At 38.9% G+C, this 20570-nt stretch overlaps 1 protein-coding gene and 1 pseudogene across 1 annotated transcript; both read right to left on the bottom strand.

Annotated features, from left to right (window-relative positions):
- Window positions 1-808: 808 nt before the first annotated feature.
- On the bottom strand, window positions 809-14052 carry LOC119995174 (annotated as a pseudogene).
- A 1397-nt stretch (window positions 14053-15449) lies between these two features.
- On the bottom strand, window positions 15450-20078 carry LOC119990079 (alanine--glyoxylate aminotransferase 2 homolog 3, mitochondrial-like). The gene is made up of 9 exons (XM_038835903.1): window positions 19720-20078; window positions 19176-19406; window positions 18575-18745; window positions 17877-18020; window positions 17617-17796; window positions 17225-17450; window positions 17013-17126; window positions 16839-16925; window positions 15450-16741 (listed from the first exon to the last, which is right to left on the bottom strand). Exons 1-9 carry the CDS (start codon window positions 19957-19959, stop codon window positions 16698-16700), a joined length of 1437 nt encoding a protein of 478 aa, XP_038691831.1. The 5' UTR covers window positions 19960-20078; the 3' UTR covers window positions 15450-16697.
- Window positions 20079-20570: the final 492 nt, after the last annotated feature.

The following is a 20570-nucleotide window of genomic DNA, read 5'->3' as shown; positions in this document are numbered from 1 at the left end:
TTCATTTAATATATGGGCCGATCCACAAAGACCAAAAACCCACCAAAGGCCTAAGGGCCAGGCCAAGCCCTCTTTGACAGAGACCGTCGCGAGGCTCTCTCTCCCCTTTGTCGAGAGAGAAAGCTTGCGGCAAGTCACTTGAAGTTGAGGAGGATGATCATCCGCAAGTGTTACTGTGTTAGAGAGAGTTTGTTGGAGAAGATGAGCATGATTGCTCAAGTGTTACTGTGTTAGAGAGAGAGTGTTGGAGAAGATTAGGAGACACTAATCTCTTGGACTTGGAGGGATTTGAGGAGGGACTTGACTCTTGAGGATGTGATCATCCGATGATCAACAGGATAATCAGAGGACTTGACTTAGGCCTTCGTGTGCAGATCTGGAGAAGAACTGAAGTAAGAGGCCGTATGGGCTGAAAACTGTGGCCCAGCCCGCTAAGAGCATCCTGGGCCGTGCCTTTACTCTTTACGGGCCGGGCCGGCCCTCCTCTGGCCCATTAACGGGCATATGGGCTGAAAATTTCGGCCCAGCCAGCCAGAGCTTCCTGAACCATGCCTTTGCTTTTAGTGGGCCGGGCCGACCCTCCTCTGGCCCATGTAGGGTTCTTGTGGGCTGAAAACGGCTACCCAGCCCGCTACGAGCATCCTGGGCCGTATCTAGCAAGTTCCGTTGACTTGATCAAAGGGCCGTGCCAGCCCGGCCCCAAACTAGTTGGGCCTTTCCGTATCCGGCCCGTTTCACCTCTTGATATATTTAAAAAATATGATTCAGTATCCCAAGGAAAACACACATGGGTGAAGACGACCAAGAAGGCGAGAACAACAGTAATCAATCAGTAGAAAATTTCTCAAGTCTATTGATCTCTCAATCCAATTCTAATGACACACACATCATCCATATCTTGATATCCACATCTTCAGTTCACCACTGAAACTATGATAATCGACTGAGTGCTGCTTTTACAAATGAACAAAAAGGGGAGAAAAGAATAAAGAATACGTTCCGAAAGAAAAAGGATAGGAAAGAAAAAGAGAGGAAGTTGAAAAAAAGTGAGATATTTACATACATTACCTACATAACAAACCATTTGCCTAAGCCCCCCACCAACAAATATGCAGGAATTCTTTCCACTGATGTATTGCCCTTTTATAATGGAGGCTAATGAATATGCAGCTTACAATTTCAGCGGACGGCCCAACCATTTTTTTCAGATATATTCACAGTGAAGATGAACCCATGGATCTGCACCAATAATGGAACTTCGACGGGCTTCTGCTTCTTCCAGCAAGAAGACTTCCATCAATTAAATATAAGAAGCAAATATTCATCTAGCTTGAGAGTCATCGTAGGCATGGATTGATAGACATGAATCAGAAGCACCAGCAGCCAGTCGTATTTGGTAGGGATGGAAGGCCAGGCAGCTAACAGAACCAATTTTCTGTGCCATGAAAGTTGATAAGTACCTAATGGTGCCCAGTTGCTCACCCTCTAGATTGAAAACTTTGATCAGTTGTTTTGCTGAGCCACTGCCCACTGGCAATGATGGGAGCATGTCTGTGGACAGCTAAAGCTGTGAGTGAACCCCTGTGAGCTTCTATTGTGAATGTGAGGTAGGCATCCCTCTTATTTCTGAGATCTAGGAACTGAATATCACCAGCCTGAGATGCACTGACAATCTGAAAAGCAGACAAGTTGATCAACGCAAAGTCTTATCTTCCACATCTTCAACGTCCATATAGTTTTTATAAGCATCTCCAAGGAAAAAGATGATATAAAATTAAGATTCAAGAGTCTAAGATAAGAATGATGTCAAAATTTTCTAAGCAGACAAATAATCACTACAAAATCCTGCTTACTTTGGCAGGATCAAGTCTAGGTTGAAAGCCAATCCCCACAACTCTTTCCACCTTCTGAGTGTGCGGCCGAATTGTGCAAACAAGCCTAAGAATGACAAAGGTTACAATATATTCAAGCCAGAAATTGTAGGAAAAGATAAAGTCATCATTGAGATGTCAGAGACTCAGAGAATTATACATTGTAAACCTAGAAGATAAAGTCGGCCTTGAAATTGTAGGAAAAGATAAAGTCATCATTGAGATGTCAGAGAGTTATGCATTGTAAACCTAGAAGATAAAGTCATCATTGAGATGTCAAAGAGAATACATTGTAAACCTAAGATATGTTGCCATGTCTATGTTAGTTTTAAATCCTTTTTTTAAAAAAAAACTATTGGAGGCTATGGGATGATACTATTTGAATAATATTATAGTGTGAAGACGGTAAATATTCACATTGGACTAGGTTAAGATACATACATTTCGAGTGTCCGGACATCATAAAGTCTGACAGAACCGTCCATGAAACCAGCAGCGAACTGACCCCCATGAACTTGAGAAGCAGGACTACAAATTGATCAAAGTTAGAAAGCTGATCAGTAGTTGTAACTAAAAAAAAAACAAAACAAGACTAATTAAAGCTAACATGTTGAAGTTTAAACAATTTATCAAAAGAAATGACACTTGGGAACTGAATTGCTACAACAAATGGATCGCCCAAACAAAGCAACAATCTTTGTAAACAGCTAAAAGTAACAGACTCGATGTCTTGGCAACATATTCAAAAAGAATCTAGCTAAAACAGTTCCACAGCAAAGGACTACCAAATACCTTTCTCCTTATGATATTTCATTAGACAAGCAACAGTACAAAGATGCAGCATTAAACGAATTATGTTCAAATTTCCTGTGCTTACATATAAGCACATGATGCTAGAGCTATGTTGATTGGATAGGCAATAAGCAACCAAAGATGAGTCACACTCGGCAGCTAAGAGATTACAAGAACTTGGAAAAGTATAAACTCACCAATGCTGACAAGCTGTATTCTGAGGATGAAGGAATAAAATGAGCAAGCTGCTCTTTGTCCATGTCCCAAACCATGATAGATGATATGTTGTCATCAGAAGCATACTGTTTAAGTGAGAAATTGGGCAAAGATGCATCAAAGAACTGTCCACATAAATTCCTGGGCACCAGACCAAGAAGATATCAAATCTTAAAGACAAAATTTACCAGATATCCAGACTGCTGTTGCCAGTCCACAACTGCATTCACACTTCGCACACCAGGTTTATGACCTTGAATTGAAGAAAATGCAGTAACAAGCTTTTGTTTACCCTTCAGAGTATAGTCTTTCCAAATCCTAATATTTCCATCACCTTAAAATATACAAGCACAACAAAAGTCAGATTGTCCTAAAATATGACACTCCAAAGAGATGGGTCCACATGACACCATTTAACACAACAAACATAGCCATAAATAGTACATGAAGCAACCAGAAGCAAGCTTTCATCAAGCTCATTCAAAAGGCAGAGCTTAGAAATTCCTTTCTCGGGATAATCATGATTGTCAAAACCGTTGAGAGGGGCAGCTTCATCATAATTCCATACCCTGACAAAGAACAGTACCAAAAAATGATCACACCAGCAAAAAATTATTATCGTACTTGAAATGGTGGAACAGAGTAATTACCATAACTACAAATAGAGGTTGGAGAAACATTCAGTATTAATAATACTTGACAACCTTATCCACAATAAATAAAAAAAAGGTACATAAAAACATTTAAACAAGAAAAATGAGGGTCAAATTGCCAGACACAAAATTAAAAAATAAAAAATCAGTGCGCTTTTAGTCAATCTAACATTGTTGTCCCCCTTCTGCCTCACCCACACACATTTTCTGGAGCATCGAAATCCAAGTTATGAAAAAGTTTTACGTTTATTTGTTTATCTTGAAGACACTTTGTTACACACGACCTAAAATGATCTGAAACATAAAGAAGTAAGAATGATCATAGGAAAAAAATTAAAGACCATCCTTTAATTGTTCTACAGTTCTAGTATCAAATCTGAAGGGCTATCAACAAATATTAACCAGTAAAAAAAATTATGAAAGATACTGAGAAAATTAGTATATATAAACTAGATTATCTGTCAGCTAAAATGACCCTTAATTTCACAAAATTCTCATGCAATAGAAGTGTTTCATAAAATCTGGACTATGGAGGTGACAAAACAAGTTTCAACAACTCTATACTCAAAATCTCCATCATTACAAACATCAATCAAAACAAACAACCATAAAGTAATCTTTTTTTCAAAAGCTTTGCTTACCTGATATGTTCATTCTCATCTGCAGCAATCACAATAGGAGAGAAAGGTTGCATCACGGCTGCTTTAGTACCCATTTCAAACTTTGTATCCCAGCTAGCAATTTGATTATTAAGCTTGTTAATGGCTGGCAAAGAAAATGGAAAGCACATTACAGCAAAAGCTACCAAAAACATGAATTGAAAGAACAAATCAATCAAAAAGAGGTTGCATTTGCATATATACGGTACAAACACATGCATATATGTAGACTATATATGTGTGTGTGCGTGTGTGTGTGTGCATGTCTCTGTGCATGCACGTGGGAAAGAAACAGGGAGAGAGGGAGAGTGAGAAGAAGACCAATAAGTTGAGAAGACACCCACAAGTGTGTTGGCACTTCGAAATGTGCTCCAATGATAATTTTTCCCTCTCTTCTCTTCTTGCTAGTAGCACTTCACTATCATCTACTGCAGTACCAAGTGGCATTGAGAAGTCTGCACAACTCCAATTGTAAATGGTCGACTGTGGAAGCAAGCTCCGTCCAGAAATCTCAGAGGATCTCCCAGAACCCAAGAGTGGATCAGCCAAGCCTGAGTCTGGAGAATTCATCAAATGCGGCCTGAAGTCTCAAGAGCATACTCTACGCATTCCGGCTAAGTGACTCAGCTGTGGAGGACTGACGGGAGGGGTTCTAAATGTTAAAGGCAGATGACCTGATGATGAGATCAGAGATCAAAAGTTGAGAGAAAATACAACAATCTCAGAACTCAATATAATTTGAAATTCCCACACACAGTCTAAAGAGAAAAAAAATAAATTAGAATTTAGTAAATGATAAGGACCCCTCCATACCAGTGTTTCATGGGCTCTGGAGAGTCCAGGTCTAAACCCCACCCTAACAGTCCAATAGGCCCAGCCCGCATCCATGGGTGCACGCACCCATGGACTAGCTGTAGTCCAATGGGCCTCCACAATACCAATGTTTCATGGGCTCTTGTGAAAACCTATTGGACATGTTAAGGAGTGTCTTTGCCCTCCTTATAAACAGCACTTAACTCCCCTATCTTTCCGATGTGGGAGTTTCTATCAATACCCTCCGCTTTACTGAGCCAACGCCCACGTTGGCACACTCTACGGCCACCGGGCCTCCACGGGCTTTACAAGCTCTCCCTACCCTACCCGGATTAGCAGGTAGCCCCTCCCCTGGCACGTCCAACCCAGTCCAGGGATTACCCGGACAAAGGGAGATAGGCCCACCCACACACGGAGGACCGAACAGCTTCAATACCATTGATAAGGACCCCTCCATACCAGTGTTTCATGGGCTCTGGACCAAACCCCACCCTAACAGTCCAGTAGGCCCAGCCCGCATCCATGGGTGCGTGCACCCATGGACTGGCTGTAGTCCAATGGGTCTCCACAATACCAATGTTTCATGGGCTCTTGTGAAAACCTATTAGACATGTTAAGGAGTGTCTGTGCCCTCCTTATAAACAGCACTTAACTCCCCTATCTTTCCGATGTGGGAGTTTCTAGCAGTAAATTTAGTGAGGGAATTGAAAAGCCCTATTGAAATCAAGCATAGTGCTCCACCGCGATGAACAAAATCTTAACTAATAGCGATACCTGCATTCATGTCAAACCATGAAGATGAGCGAGCAAGGCCAGCAAGACGAGTGGTTGTTGGAGCCGTTGTGGTTTCATCAGGGCAGAAACTATTAGAAGTGGAATTTGAAGGTCTTGTCACCACTTGTTCAATCCCAATAATTGACAGCACTCTCTGGCCAAGGCTTGCTATCCGTGGAGATGGATCCTTGGCCAGTGTACACATAGCATGTATACATTGCAAATACATTGCATTATATAGGGGTTTCGGCCTAGAATGGTTGGCAACACCATTGCTAAAGCCATCATTCAGAATTCCAGAATCAGAATGTTGAGATGAATCATCAGATAAAGGTGATCCATGCATAATTGCAGGCGCAGCTAAAGGGCTGCTGGTGGAGACCCATCCATCTTGAACCAATGATGGATTGTCATTGCCAACTCGCATCAAAGGACCAATTTGAGATGGAACAATACTCATGTGGGGCAGAGCACATCCGCTAACTGCACCTTTTATATGAGCCAAGGAAGGTAATGAATTCAGTAGAGAATTGGGTTGTGGTTTGCAATATGTTGCAGCAACTGACTTGAGATGCTGCTCGTGGCCAAATGCAAAGCGTGCAAGAGCTGTCGTGTGAACATTGCACTCATTAGTGATGTACTCCCAATCAAAAAGTTTTCAGGCTAAACTAAAAATGAAAAAAAGAAGAAAAGTCAAGTAGACAACCACCTAATAATGAGCAATGAGAAAAGAATTAAAAATATATATATTTTTAAAACTTGCACGAGCTGTAAGGTTTTATTTCCCCCTCCTCAAAAACAATAATATAAACGCACAACTTATCAAAAAAAAAAAAAACCCCTTGCGCAATAGAGTCTTAAAACATTCACACGAACATTGAAGCCCCACACGTTTTCCTTCAAAAAAAATCATTATGCATGTAAACTTGATTCAGAAGTTGTTTGTCGTCTGAATGAAGCACCAGGACTTATCCCCATCTTAGGACAATATAAATAAATATAGTTTTTTACCACTTGGATATATAAGTAAATAAAAAAGTTTGTGGAGCTACCAGAAGTAAACTCGGGAGGGGGGGGGGGGGAACCAATCCATTGCATAAATATTACTGGTAGTTTTAAAATAAAAGACGTACATAAACAAGGGTACTCAACAAAAAATGGTATCAGTAAAGGTTTTAGCAGTCATCAAACACGTATGCTCACAAACTACAACTGAAGGAGCTAACAGAACACTGTGCAACGAAACATGAAAATAAAAAAGGAAGTGAAAAGGCATTGAACTTAGCGAAGTAAATTTGACAATAGCGTACCTACAGCAACTTCGGCTCTGACCAAAGGACTGCCATCAGAAACAACATTTAAAATGTTTTTGATAATACTAGTTTCAGCTCTAACTTTTTCATCATCTTCATCACCTCCAATACCATCTCTGCATGGATAATCCCCGATGTCAAGTAATGTACCTAATGCAAAAATTGCAGAAGCTCTAACCTGAAGTAGAATTTCATAATTAAATTGAAATCAGCATCCAAAACCCAGATACTAAAACAGCATAGTTTCAATGCAAGAGTGGAAAACCTCTGGTTGGGGCTCTGACAGCAGAGCAGCATAAATAGCTGGAGCATCTGCCTGCAAACCTACTATTTGTGCCTCAAAGAAATCCTCCCACAGCTTACCCAAACAGAGGCAAAGCCACTGAAGAAAAAGGGGCTCAGTCTGTCCATCGTTAGGAATTGAACTCTGAAGGTGCTTCAAGCAAACATGAATTAAACCAGCTTCAATACAGACTTCCTGACCCCGTCTGTGCCCATCAACAATGACAGCCAAAATAAATGCAGCCATTGCACGCTGTTCTGCATATGCTTCAATGCTATCAAGAAACCTTATAAAATATGTATGCCCCCCATCATTTACAAGATCAACCTGGCATGACTGTAGTCCAACAAGACAGAACTTCATATACAATGAAGTAGAGAGTGCTAAGGATATATATGGTAAAAACAGTCTAAAAATAAGTTAAAGTTAAAAGAAAACTGAACCACATAAGACATTTATAAAGAGTTCAGGGAAGACGGACGACACTAGCTAGAAATCACAAAGAGGGATTGTGGAAAACTATCATATAACCCAAAAGAATTTATTAGCGAATCCTCTCTCCTTAACAATAACATTTTCTGCTCGACCAAAGAAAAAAAAATAAACATTTATGGAGAACTTTTTTTTAAGCTCATAGAACAGTAGAATAGTATAAGCAATTTTTTTCCAATAAATAGAATTGCAGATTATACAAACATTGGACATTAGTTTTAAGAAATCAATTCTTAACAGTATTTAAGATTATCATCAAATTCAAAGTTGATCTTTCTGATTGGATAAGTATTAAGGGACATTCAAGAAAACAGATTTGGACGACATTAATTGGATGGGTACCGTATTTGAGGACAAATGTACCTTATCAAGTGCCAGAATTTTCGTCCATATGAATACCAGAATTTGCCGAAGTTCTGGTGTTTTTGTTTGCAAAAGCTTAAGAACACATGGAAATATTCCAACAGACAAGGCCTAAAAGAACCATAGCTCATAAGTATATTTACACCATGATCACAAGGTACATATTTCTTAGCAAGAGAAGAAAAGGCACAATGAGAAGGGTTACAATAACTACCAGATCGACAGCCCAAGGTCCCATATCAAGAAATCTCCCAAGAAGAACAAGTGCCCAGAATCGATGGCATTGGCTTAGCAAAACCTGATACATGGAAAACTCATTAATCATCATTAAAAAAATATAAGTAGCATTTCACATCACTGAAAAAAAAATATACAAGAAATCGTTGGAAATCAACGCAAATAACATTTTTGTTAAGATTATTTACTTTGTCATTCAACCCAATAAGTTAACTTCTTGGGATAAGGCATTTCACATCATTTATACATATTCTAAAAATTATCAACAGTACAATCATATCTCAGAAGGCAGAAAGTGCCACTATTATCACATCTAGTTAGAGAATTTGACAAATATTACCAATGCCTATGATGTCATTTTAAAAATTAATCCCAAAAAAAACCTTGATAACTCCATGTTGTATAGGCCTCAACACAAACAATGAATCTACCAAAAACAAGTAAACTTTCCAAACGACAAACAAAAAAAAAAAGTTGTACCTCCACCTTATCCTGCAAAACCAATGGTAATAGACATCGCAAATCCAAAGTCACGCAACTGAAAGCTAAGAATCACCAAAACCAACAATTACCAATTGATGAACCCAAAAATAACATGGACCAAGAGAAGTGCTAGACCTGAAGAACAATCGGCAATTGCTCGGGTGGCTTCTTATGCTCAGACCCATGGTCCAGCCATACCTCAAAAGCTGTCAGCTGTTCAGTGAAAAAAGGACTTGGCTGAAACAACAAGAACTCACTTAGTTATTAAAAAATGAAAAAGGTGTAAGAAATAAAGAAATATTCCTCAAACACTTGATAATTGCACAAAGATTCATTTTATCATAACAAATCTGAGTATAATAATCCTGACAAACAAGCTTGAGAAAATAAGAACCTGGAACTCTGCATTAGGGTCTTCAACCAATGCCGGTAGCTGAGAGAGGCAAATTTCAGCAGCCATGTCCCAGGCATCCCTACATAGTTGGTTAGTGTTACAGGGCTGAATTAACTTAAAACCAAATAACAATTAATTAACAAAACCTTCATACCACATATGATGCTGATAGGTTGGTGGCAACATTGGATGAGAAATTGGGGAACAATTTGCAGACCGCATAATCCTCTCAGCAAGTAAGAAATTTCTGAACAGACTGGCGACTAATAGATCTTGTCTGAATAGTCGCTGAAAAAGATCTGCAGAATGAAACTAATGGTTGGCTTACATGTACACCAAAAAGACCTACATGAACAACAAAGTGAGAGACACAGCAATTTGACATATTCGATTTATATTTGAAGAAAAAGGGTCAATTACCATGCAGAAGAACATTCCAGGCAATTGTGTCTGTCACTGCCGTAAAGATCCAATTCAACTCCCCCAAAAGCGTTTTACGATCGGTTTGCCGACCTGGAATTTTATCTATTAGCGAGTAGTCAAGGGTCTCGTGCAGTAATGACCGTGTGCAGAACCTGAGAAAATGAATAAAAATATCTCCAGATGTTAGCTCCCTTCAGTTATACTATAATAATAAAAAATTTATATATTACAAATAATTTATTTTTTTTAAAAAATCATAGACAAAGCCAAATTTATCAGAACCAGTCCATCTTTTACTTCAAGGTATTGCCAAAAAAAAAGAAAAGAAAAACAGTCTATGAGTACAAAGAAAGACACTTGCAACAAACAATAAAACAGAATCAAATCGGAGAACATACTTATCCTTGTTTTTTGTCATACAAAACCAACTCAGAGGGATTCAAATAAAAAGTTCTATCTTGAATGCTGGAGACGTAATGGGAGAGGATCTTAACTATTGACAAACTTCCAAGTGAGGATTCATATTGTTTATTAAACTGCAACATAAACAGGTTTATTAAAGGGGTAGTTGCTAAGCCGGTGGAAGATGAGCTGAAAGCTTGGAACCATAGCAAAGGAGTCAACAGTAGGGGGAAGAAAAATAAAGGCATGACCTCTTCTCCTTGCTAGATGTTTAAAGGAGTGGGAACTCCTTCTGAGCTAGATAATCATAAAATGGTCCAAAAACCAAACCATTGCCAAAGCAGTCAATGCTCCAAAGAAAACCATATGAAATGGAAATAAATCTTCAAAATCAGTAGTAGCAATAAAAGAAATCAGGAAATTTAAAAGACCGTTGTCGAAACAATAGAAAAGGAGAAAAGTCTCACCATCTCAATGCCATCTTGATCTGTGTAGTGAGGCAAGAAGTGAACACATCAGCAGGAAACTCAACACTTTGAGGAAGAGTCTCATGTGCTTCGCAGGCTGCAAGCAGAATGCAATCCCTTGTTGATCCGGCTGAGTTAGAAGCACCCCAATCATGAAGCTATTTAAAAATTAACCCCAAAAATCACATTAAATTCCACGGAAAGAGAATAAATGGTGACTTCTATGTATCATGAAAACCACCAAACTTCACGAAGGATAAACTGATTATGAGTTGTCATTAGATACCTCTACGAAGGCATTGACGACCATCCCAGCAAAAGAACAGTCAAAAACATATATCGATGGTGTCTTCAACCAGGAATCAAGATCGCTGATTGGCAAGGGGATATACTGTGTATAGCTCTATATCAACATAACAGTCCAAGAAGCAGAAGACTATAGTAGTTAAGAAATGAGAGCGCCCATAGCAAATATCAAAGAACTAAAAAAAATGAACCTTATTGAACAGCCAGATTTCACCATTGGCAGTAGGCTTCGGCACACCGTGTCCATTATAGTGAAACAGAACCCTCTCTGACTTAGCATACCTGCGACATGTATTGCAAAGTTTCTTCACTTCATCCACAGTAGGGTCAAGTTGAACCTTGTAACAAGCCTGCCAATATACAAAAAGTTAACTTCACAAATAAACTTTGTATTTGTATGCGTATTTGCATGCCAAACAGAAGCCCTTCGAAAAAGATCTCACCCTGGGTTGCCACCTTTCATACTGTTGTGTCAAGTTTTTTCCAATTGTTTCAAGTGCCTTCTAAGGTGCCATTGAAAATGGATCTGCCAAAAGGAAGAAGAGAAAATGATTGAAGCATAATAAAGAAGATAATACAGAAGAAAAATATTGGCTTAGCTTCTACTAATAAATAAAAACTTCTGGATAACAAAAATAAAGGCTCATTAACCGCCAAGACACGAAAGAAAATGTCCGGCAAAATGTTGTTTGCAGGAATAAATTAATAAGATAATCCACTTTTTCTGTCTTTCCAGTAACAAGACGATCATTCAATCAATTATGCAAGACAAAAGCATAAACTCACAAAGCATGAGCACATAAAAAGGAGACAGACCAAATATCATTCTACAAGCATACATTTCCCTTGTAAAAGTAGATTTAAAGGCCCAAAATAATCATAAGGGCTGAAAGTCTGAAATGATTGTGAATATAAGAGAGAGACAGAGACAGAGAACTTCCAAAAATGTTTAAAATAACAATAAAGAAACCATTATCAGCAACTAGAAAGCATCTTTGTATGTAGCAAAAAGTTGGGAGTGTTCCCAAACTTTGTCCATCAGGCCAATGCAACTAATAAACTATAGCCAAATCACAATATGAACATTGACACTTCCACGAACACCTTCGTGTATGCTTGCACTTGAGTAAACTATGTAATGCTCACAACATAAACATTGACACGCTAATTCAAAGTATCGCAAAACACTGCCCATACAACTTCATACACTCAAAACATAACACATATACAACTAGCATATAACTGCATTAAAAGGGATGATCAGTGGCAAAATGCACCTATCCAGCACTCCATTCTGGCACAAGGAGATATCTTTATTACATCGGGCGGATTGACATTAATATTTAAACACAATACTAGAGCTACACATCCTGTCTTCGTCTGCAAGAAGATTTAGAAGTTAAGACAAACAAAGAAACAAAAAAAGGTCCAAAATAATGATAAAAGAATGACAAGTTGGTAGAGGCAGAGTTGGAGGGGAGGGGAGGATGTGAGAATGGAGGACACGACAATTTTACATATAACATCTAAAACCTCTTTAAATTCATAATAATTAATAGGTCTTCAGTGCTGCTACAGGTTTAGTTGAATACGATTCTTCAAGTGATATTAGTTTTTGATAATATCCTGGAACTTTGGAACCAAAAACCCACCTGATCTCTTCTTTACTGCATAGCTAGGTATAGTATAAGAAAAACTCAACAACAATAGCATTTCAGATTTCACCAATCAACAAGTCCAATTAGCTGCATCAATCAATGTAACATTCTGAATCATATGTTACATGACAAACAGATGCATGCCCCAACAATCAGTCAGGGAAATGTCATGTATGTTTAAACCCCGACCAAAAATATAATTCAAACCCAAACTGCTGACTGATCGCACAATTTCTTCGAATAAACACTCCCAACAACAACCTTGAGCGGCAAGATTATTTTATTTTATTTTCTCACTGACCTAACAGTAAACTCACTATTTCACGTTGCCACATATTTTCCTTTGGCAGGTCACTTCTTATAATCCATGCTTTCCCTTTGGCATAGTTCAACATAAATACTGCAATGTCTATGGCTAAACAAAGGAAACAAAATTATCAAAAAAATGATAAGCTAATAAAATTTTGGCCAGACTCAGCACCAAGTTAAAGTACTCCCAATATATATATTAAAAATTGGATCCCTTCCATCTAGCAGTAACTCTTCCATTACTTCGTTAGCTTACTAAACCAGGCATGACAAGGAACACGATCGATCATAATTTTCATCAATTAAGAAAAAAAATCATATGGCACACAAAGCAACCAACAAACAAAACACCGTAGAAATATTATAACCTCTGGCGCACACAATCAATAAAATTCGGCACAATACTAACAAATGATGCCCCTAAACTTGATCTTACTCGGTCCTTAGGCCGCCGTTGAGAGACAAGGCCGCTATCAGAACAGCCCGTAGACACACCATCTTCGAAGGCGTCATGTCTTAGCTCACAGAGCACAATAGTCTGGGGAAGGTAAGCCAAACTCGTTGCAGTGGCGGCATTGCCCCCGTAGGTACTAGTTGTGGTCTCAGAATCCCTCCGCTGCGAGGAAAGCAATTCACCGTCATCATTGTAGAGGTGGTTTGGAACCCCTGCCAACACAGAAGATTGCGGGAACCTTGAAGCCATCAAATCCCCCAATGCCATTCAAATTCAAAAACCCTCCAAATTTACCAAATACAAAAAAACAGCCGAGGAATCAACCTCTTGGCCATGGCACGTGAAACTGGAACTATAAAACCCTAGGTCTCGAAACGCTATGCTTTAGGATAGCGAGAAAGAGAGAATGGCCCAACGAGGCTAATCAACGAAGCCGCTGAACCAGCGGCGCACGGAGATGCAGAGGAAGAAAGAAAGAAAATCCAGCTCGGAGTAGAATAGAAAAAGAGGGAAGTGAAGTTCGAAAAGGCAAAAGAAAACTAGCTGTTGAGAAGGACTAGCGTGGTGGAGGTTGAGGTGGCGCAGATGACAGGGTTGGCAGTGGTGGAGGCGCATATAACAGTGGCGGGCCAAACAGAAAATGGAGGGGAAATACCAAAAGAGGGGTTCGGACGAAGAAAGTAGGACTTTGATTGCGAGTAGAGCGAGAGAGAGCTTGGTCTGACTTTTTCTTCTTAATTATTTGTGCTCTGTCAAGCATGATTCCAATTTGAGAAAATAATTTGAATTTGTTTTGTTGAAACTCAAGCTTAATATCACTATAATATTAATCTCTGACTACCAAATATGGGTTTCTTTTTTTTTTTTATTAGCACTGGGTTTAGACATATAAGTATTACAGGACTTGTCACTTGTCCCTATACTCAATGTGACTATGACATAATCAAATATTATTTTCCTTTCCTGGTATAATTTTGGTTAGTAATGAATCAAGAAGCTAAATAAATAAAGAAGAAGAGAAGAAAATGAAAAGCCACAGCATCTATGCTTTCAGGTGTTGGTTTTGAAGGCATAGGATTCCTGAGAAACACGAATTAAGTGGAACCATCTAGGCTCTACTTGAGAAAATGAAAGTCAATACACAATGCACAGTACAATCAATGTCAACTCATAAAGGAAAGTTAAGGAGTAGCAAAATTGACCACAAATCAGTTTCCCTATGCGGCCCAAGCACCGGTCCTATAGAGTTCCTGAGAGAACAAATTATCCCAACCAAGCAACCAGTCTACCGGTTTCTACCTTCAAGCCTACCAACAGGCCCCGCAAGTTGAGATTGAGCCATCTCTGTCTAACTCTATTCATGAGTTACCTTTTAAGTTTTAAGGATATTATTATTCACGTCTATATATCATAACTATACAACAGGGCCCGCACGTTCAGAATCAGGCCCATCAACAGAATTTGCTTTATTGTCCAGCTTTACAACCCATGATGGGCTGCTTATGTGCTTTACAGCCCCAACCACAGATTTTTTCACCTTCGACTAACTTCTCACGCCGACTCTCATTCCCATTAGGCATTACCAGCAAGTCCAACCCACTTACTTATTTTGAGTAACACAACTCCCTTATTTTAAGTAAAAAGCAGTTATAGGTTACTAATTTTCTAACACCCTTCAAATCACATACCTCATTTTAATATCACATCAAATATTTTAATATTTTTTAACATAACTAACTTTAACCACCTCCAATTTTTTAATATCATCTAATTAATTATTTTAAATATTTGTCATCAAAATATTTTATGACTGATAGTGTAATTAATTTTCAAATATTTATATATTATCTAATTAATTTTTTAAAATATTTTTCATCAAAATATTTTATAACTTATACTGTAATTAATTTTCAAATATTTATATTAATTAAAAATAACATGGTCACGTGTATGAGATAAGGACATGTGTCCTAACATTTGATGAAAAGAAAATTGATCGAATGTGTGAGATAAGGCCACGTGTCTATTGAGATATTAGCAAAGTTGTGCCCTTAATATCTTCTTCTTCAATGGAAGCAGTATGGAAGCAGCGCAACCATGTAGCGCATGTCCGAATCATCCTTCGACTCATCACCTGATGAATCTGCAGAGAAATCATCTTTCGAAGAAGAAGAAGCGTCTAATTGAAGCTCTCAAAGAAGGAGATTGATGGTGGCAATTGGGTGAGTTGCGCCGGTGGATAGAATGATGATTTTCTACGGCAAGCGGGTGGTTCCGGTGGATTGCAAGACTGATGTGGTTCTACAGGGCGAATCTGTGACTTCAGTATGACGAGTTCAAGACAGGAGTTTACCGACTCTCGCAATCGGGAGCAACTCTCGTGAACAAAGGGGATTCGCGTGAAGAGTCTGGTGTGGAGGAACCAGAGAAACAATAAAAAAATTAATTTTGAGATATAGGTAATGTTTTTTGACACCGAGATTTGAGTTAGCAAAAATGAAAAGCTGAAAATGAATAAGCTTTTAAGTTACCGGTTAGAAGCCATTAAAGTGAAAAAACATGACCAAAAACTGGTTTTTACTTATTTTGAGTCATGCGTTGGACATGCTCCTAGGTAAGGTTCATCGTATTTTGCAAATTGCAAAAAAGGAAGTTACAGATCTTTATTTCCTTACACTTTTTTTCTTGGTTAACATAATGGGAGCTTCAAGAAGATGGTTAACAGGGCCCAGATACTCATGATGTGGTATGGACTAAAAAGTCTGGACCCAATCACCCAAATCATCATTTGGGCTTCATCATTTCGGGCCCCTTTTTTAATTGAAAGTGAGTTTTCGGAATTGCCGACTACCTTCTACAGCCCAGTGGCTCTAGAAGAACTATTGACAACGTGACTGCCTTTGTCTGTACTTTCAGTGCCCGTGCCGGTGTAGAAAATCCTTTCTAGTTTTAACAGTCATATGATCATATGATTATGCCGGAAAAATGATTTTTAGAACTGTACGCAGGAGCAATTTACGATTTATCTGTTTCTTCTCTTTTTAGAAAACAATATATTTGTGTAGCTCAATTACCTTCACTTATAAGTTTTTGGAAGTCTGAGGTAAAGGGAGAGTTCTGAGCATGCACATTCAAGATCACAGCGAATATCTGAACGAGAGGCAACAAGGTGTTGGCTCATCGTTTCCCAAGTAGCAACTCATAGTAGAAGAAAACCTACACGGATAAATTCTGTTCACTTATAATGTACTGTAATTGATTGAGACAACACTAGCTAGTCTGCAATTGATCAAAGGCAGACATCACTATTGATCCATATATTTAGCTAGGCAGCTTCACATCTTCGACATTGTGTAATCCATCGCATCTGCAACGAAATCTGCCACCAAAAGATGCATATTGCAATATTAGAAGAGAACCTTTAGTCACCAAAGCAAAAGAGAATTAAATATTAGCATGTGAGATGCAAAACCCACCTGCATCTTCCTTGGTAAAGCAGAGAGGAGGAGTAATCCTAAATACATTTCCATGGAATCCTCCTTTTCCAATCAATACTCCCAGTTCTGGAATTTAAGAGTTGAGATTTATTAGTAGACGGAAGAAAAGGTTGAAGCGTATCTGGACTAACATTGAAAGAGAGAAACACAAACCTTTCATCTGGTCCATTACATGCATAATTTCCGCTTTTGCAGGAGTTTTCAGTTCGCGGTCAGTCACGAGTTCAACTCCAAGCATAAGTCCTTTACCCCTCACATCTCCAATTACTGGAAATAACAAAATACGTTTTAGAAGAGGAAATTATTATGGGTTCTCTTGTACAAGGGAATGTTCGACAAATGTAGAAATATGAAGGGAAGCTTACTGTCATGTTTGTCCTTGAGTTCAACTAATCTTTGTTTCAGATAGGATCCTACTTTGAATGCGTTCTCCTGAAGCTTTTCTCTCTCAATAACTTTCAGTACAGCATGCCCTGCAGCAGTACAAACAGGGTTCCCACCAAAGGTGTTGAAGTAACTCCGACGAGTAAGAACTTCAGCAATTTCAGGAGTTGTTACCACAGCACCAAGAGGAATTCCATTTCCAATACCCTGCGATTACCATCAAAGAAAACATCTCGAAAGCTTATAATCCAGTTTCTTACGTGAAAAATTCAGTGTCTCGATTCCATAATGACAGCCTGCAGCAATGCTTATTGGAAGCAATAATCTTTTAAGACCAAAACCAGAATTTGGATTGGCTAAGAGTATTACTAACCTTTGCCATTGTGACTATATCAGGAACAACGCCATGACCCTCGAAACCCCAGAAATGGCTTCCTGTGCGAGCAAACCCAGCCTGTACCTCATCGGCAATGCAAAGGCCCCCAGCATTTTTTATGGTCTTATAGACAGCAGGCAAGTAACCTGGGGCCAATTCTACAATGCCCCCTACTCCCTGTCAAAATTACATCCAATTAGAACATTTATCATATGTCTTCAACTGTCTTTAAGAAACAAAACGTGATGCATTATTACCTGTATGGCTTCTGATATAAAACCGGCGACGTTGCCTGAGGTTCCGAACTCAACATGATCATGCACATCTTTGGCATATTTTTCTCCATCTGAGCCAAACATCCCTCTGTATGGGTCTGGGTTCATTGCATGATGAACTCCGCTCTGTAGGTTAGTCCAGCAATTAAAACGAAGAAAGTCAACTAATGAATCAGGTTAAATTCTAATATTACACTTTATTCAAAAGCCACAAATATCATCATGAGAAAATTATCAGGCCCGGTTCAACAGTTGTGGTGTTCCATGATTGGTGAGGTTGCAGAAAGCAGGTTCTTAGCTTATGGTAAGTGTCCCAATCATGCTGGGATGTGACTTATTGGCAAACTTGACGGAGGACAGGGCCCCAAATCAGCACTAATAAGTTGTATTTTCTTGCTCTACGTTAACTTTTTTGGTAAAGCCACTTTACCGGATATTTTTTCAGGTCATAGTCGTTAAAATAAATCAGAGAGCTAAAACAAAATACTCTTACAAATATCTTCTACTAAGCACTAATAAAAACAAAGAATATTAATAGTATCCTAAGATTCCCATTTGCATTAAAAAAAAGAAACAAGTATGTCATAATCATAACCAAAGCTTGCATTAAGCTTCGTTAATTCATATGGTGACACTGTCGTACGGGTAAATAATAATTGTAACTTCATTTTCAAATTTACCTGTACAATGTTGAATTTCCAGGTACGCTGTCCAGTGGCACCCATAGTCCCGGCGGCATTCCCATGATAAGAATTCCTCAGTGAAACTATGTCATGGCATCCTGTGTATAATCTTGCTATCATCATAGCCAATTCATTTGCTTCCGTCCCAGAATTTGTAAAGAACACCACCTATTAATTCCAGCAGCAGCAATATTAATCGTTATGTATGTACTATTAGTGTGTGTGTATATATATATATATGTATGTATTTGCCTACAGTGGATTCAAATATCTACTCAAAAGTCACAATACCAATTAATTGAAATAGTGTTAAAAATATTAATATTTTGAATGAGGACTAGTAATTGTTCTTGTAGGCAAGCAGAGACGGCTTATTTGAACGTGGAACTCACAGTATGATATAGACCACAGTGGGATTGGCTTGATGAGTTTCAAAAGTCCGTCTGGACAAACTTTAAAATGTCATCCTTTATACTTATCATATTGATTACACAAATCTGTGTGATATAAACATAGATGGTGTTATATATATATGATATAATATATAATATTGCCAAATCCATGAGAATACGTGACGTCAGCCACATAAAATAAGTACCTTGAGATTTCCCGGTAACTTTGAGGCTAAGGCCTCGGCGAAATCAGCTATAGCGTTGTTGAGATAGAGGACAGTGGAGTGCTGCAACCGCTGGGTTTGGCTGACAATTGCCTCGACCACATCGGGATGACAGTGCCCGCAGCTTACCGTAGCAATCCCTCCAAAGGCGTCTAGATATCTTCGGCCGTTCTCATCGAACAAATACTGCATCTTCCCATCTACCAAGTTGAGCTGTCAAACATAGAAAACAACCCTATTAACCAACGATTCACGGCCATTTTTACTAGAAAATCGAAACACCTTAAAATATTGCGTTATGAACAGGCAATTCGGATCCTACATTAGTGCCACACTGCATTGCTAATTAATAAATATGAAATAAAATCGAAACGAGATATAAATCGTCACGAACATCAGAGATTAATATTAAGAAACTGAATCGCAATCACTTGTCAAAACGTTAATCACATTATGTTAATTAATCAAGAAGAAAGACCAAGAGACAGAGAGAAGAATTGATCGGCTGTGGCGATCGAGGACTCACGGGCTTAGTGTAGAAGTGAAAGAAGGACGGGCTGAGATACTCCCTTCGCTTGGCCATGATCTCGTCGGCGGAGGGACCTGTATAGGGAGGAGGAGAGAAGTCGAAAGAAGGTATTTTCGGAATGGGAACGTCATTTTCATGAATCGACGCCTCCTTCTGTGGTACCTGAGAGAAGCAACGTCCGGCGCTCAGAGAATTTGCTGACGATAATACCCTCCTCGTAATAAAACTCGACATCATTTCGTTTCCGGTGCTTCTCTCCCCCTCGAAAACACACGTTGTTGGGAGAGGGGGTTTATGGTTTGGGAGAGAAGAACCCGCCGAAAATGCAGGACTCTGTTTGTATGTGCGACGGAGAGAGTGAATACTGAATACTATGGAGGAGCCAGCCCGGATGACCCGTTATATAGGAGGCGGCACGTGACAACATTGGCCTCGTGTGAGTGTCTGCGCTGCGCAGAATTACTGGGTCTTACACTCTTACCTGGACGGTACTAATTTTCCTCTTTAGGCCCATCTGGGCCGCAATAGATGGGCCGCCTCAACTTGGTTTTTACAGTTAATTTTGTGATTTCCCCCAAATATGTACAATGAACATAAATACGCCATGCAAGAAAAAGACATAACCGTGTCACAATCTCGAGGTGTCATTTAGTTGGTGGAATCCAATTTTCCAAAAATAAGAGTTTCCTCTATGCTAATAATTCTTATATTTGGTTGATGAAATCTTTGAATTCTTCCAAATGAGGAATTCTCATCTCCTCCCAGGAACGGAGGAATCACCCTAAACGATTGAAAATCCTCACTTATTTTTAATTAAACACTCGATGAAAAACAGTTAATTTCTATAA

The sequence above is a fragment of the Tripterygium wilfordii genome, chromosome 3, assembly GCF_013401445.1.
Source record: "Tripterygium wilfordii isolate XIE 37 chromosome 3, ASM1340144v1, whole genome shotgun sequence".
In the NCBI taxonomy this organism is placed as follows: domain Eukaryota; kingdom Viridiplantae; phylum Streptophyta; class Magnoliopsida; order Celastrales; family Celastraceae; genus Tripterygium; species Tripterygium wilfordii.
This window is presented reverse-complemented; position numbering and strand designations above follow the sequence as displayed.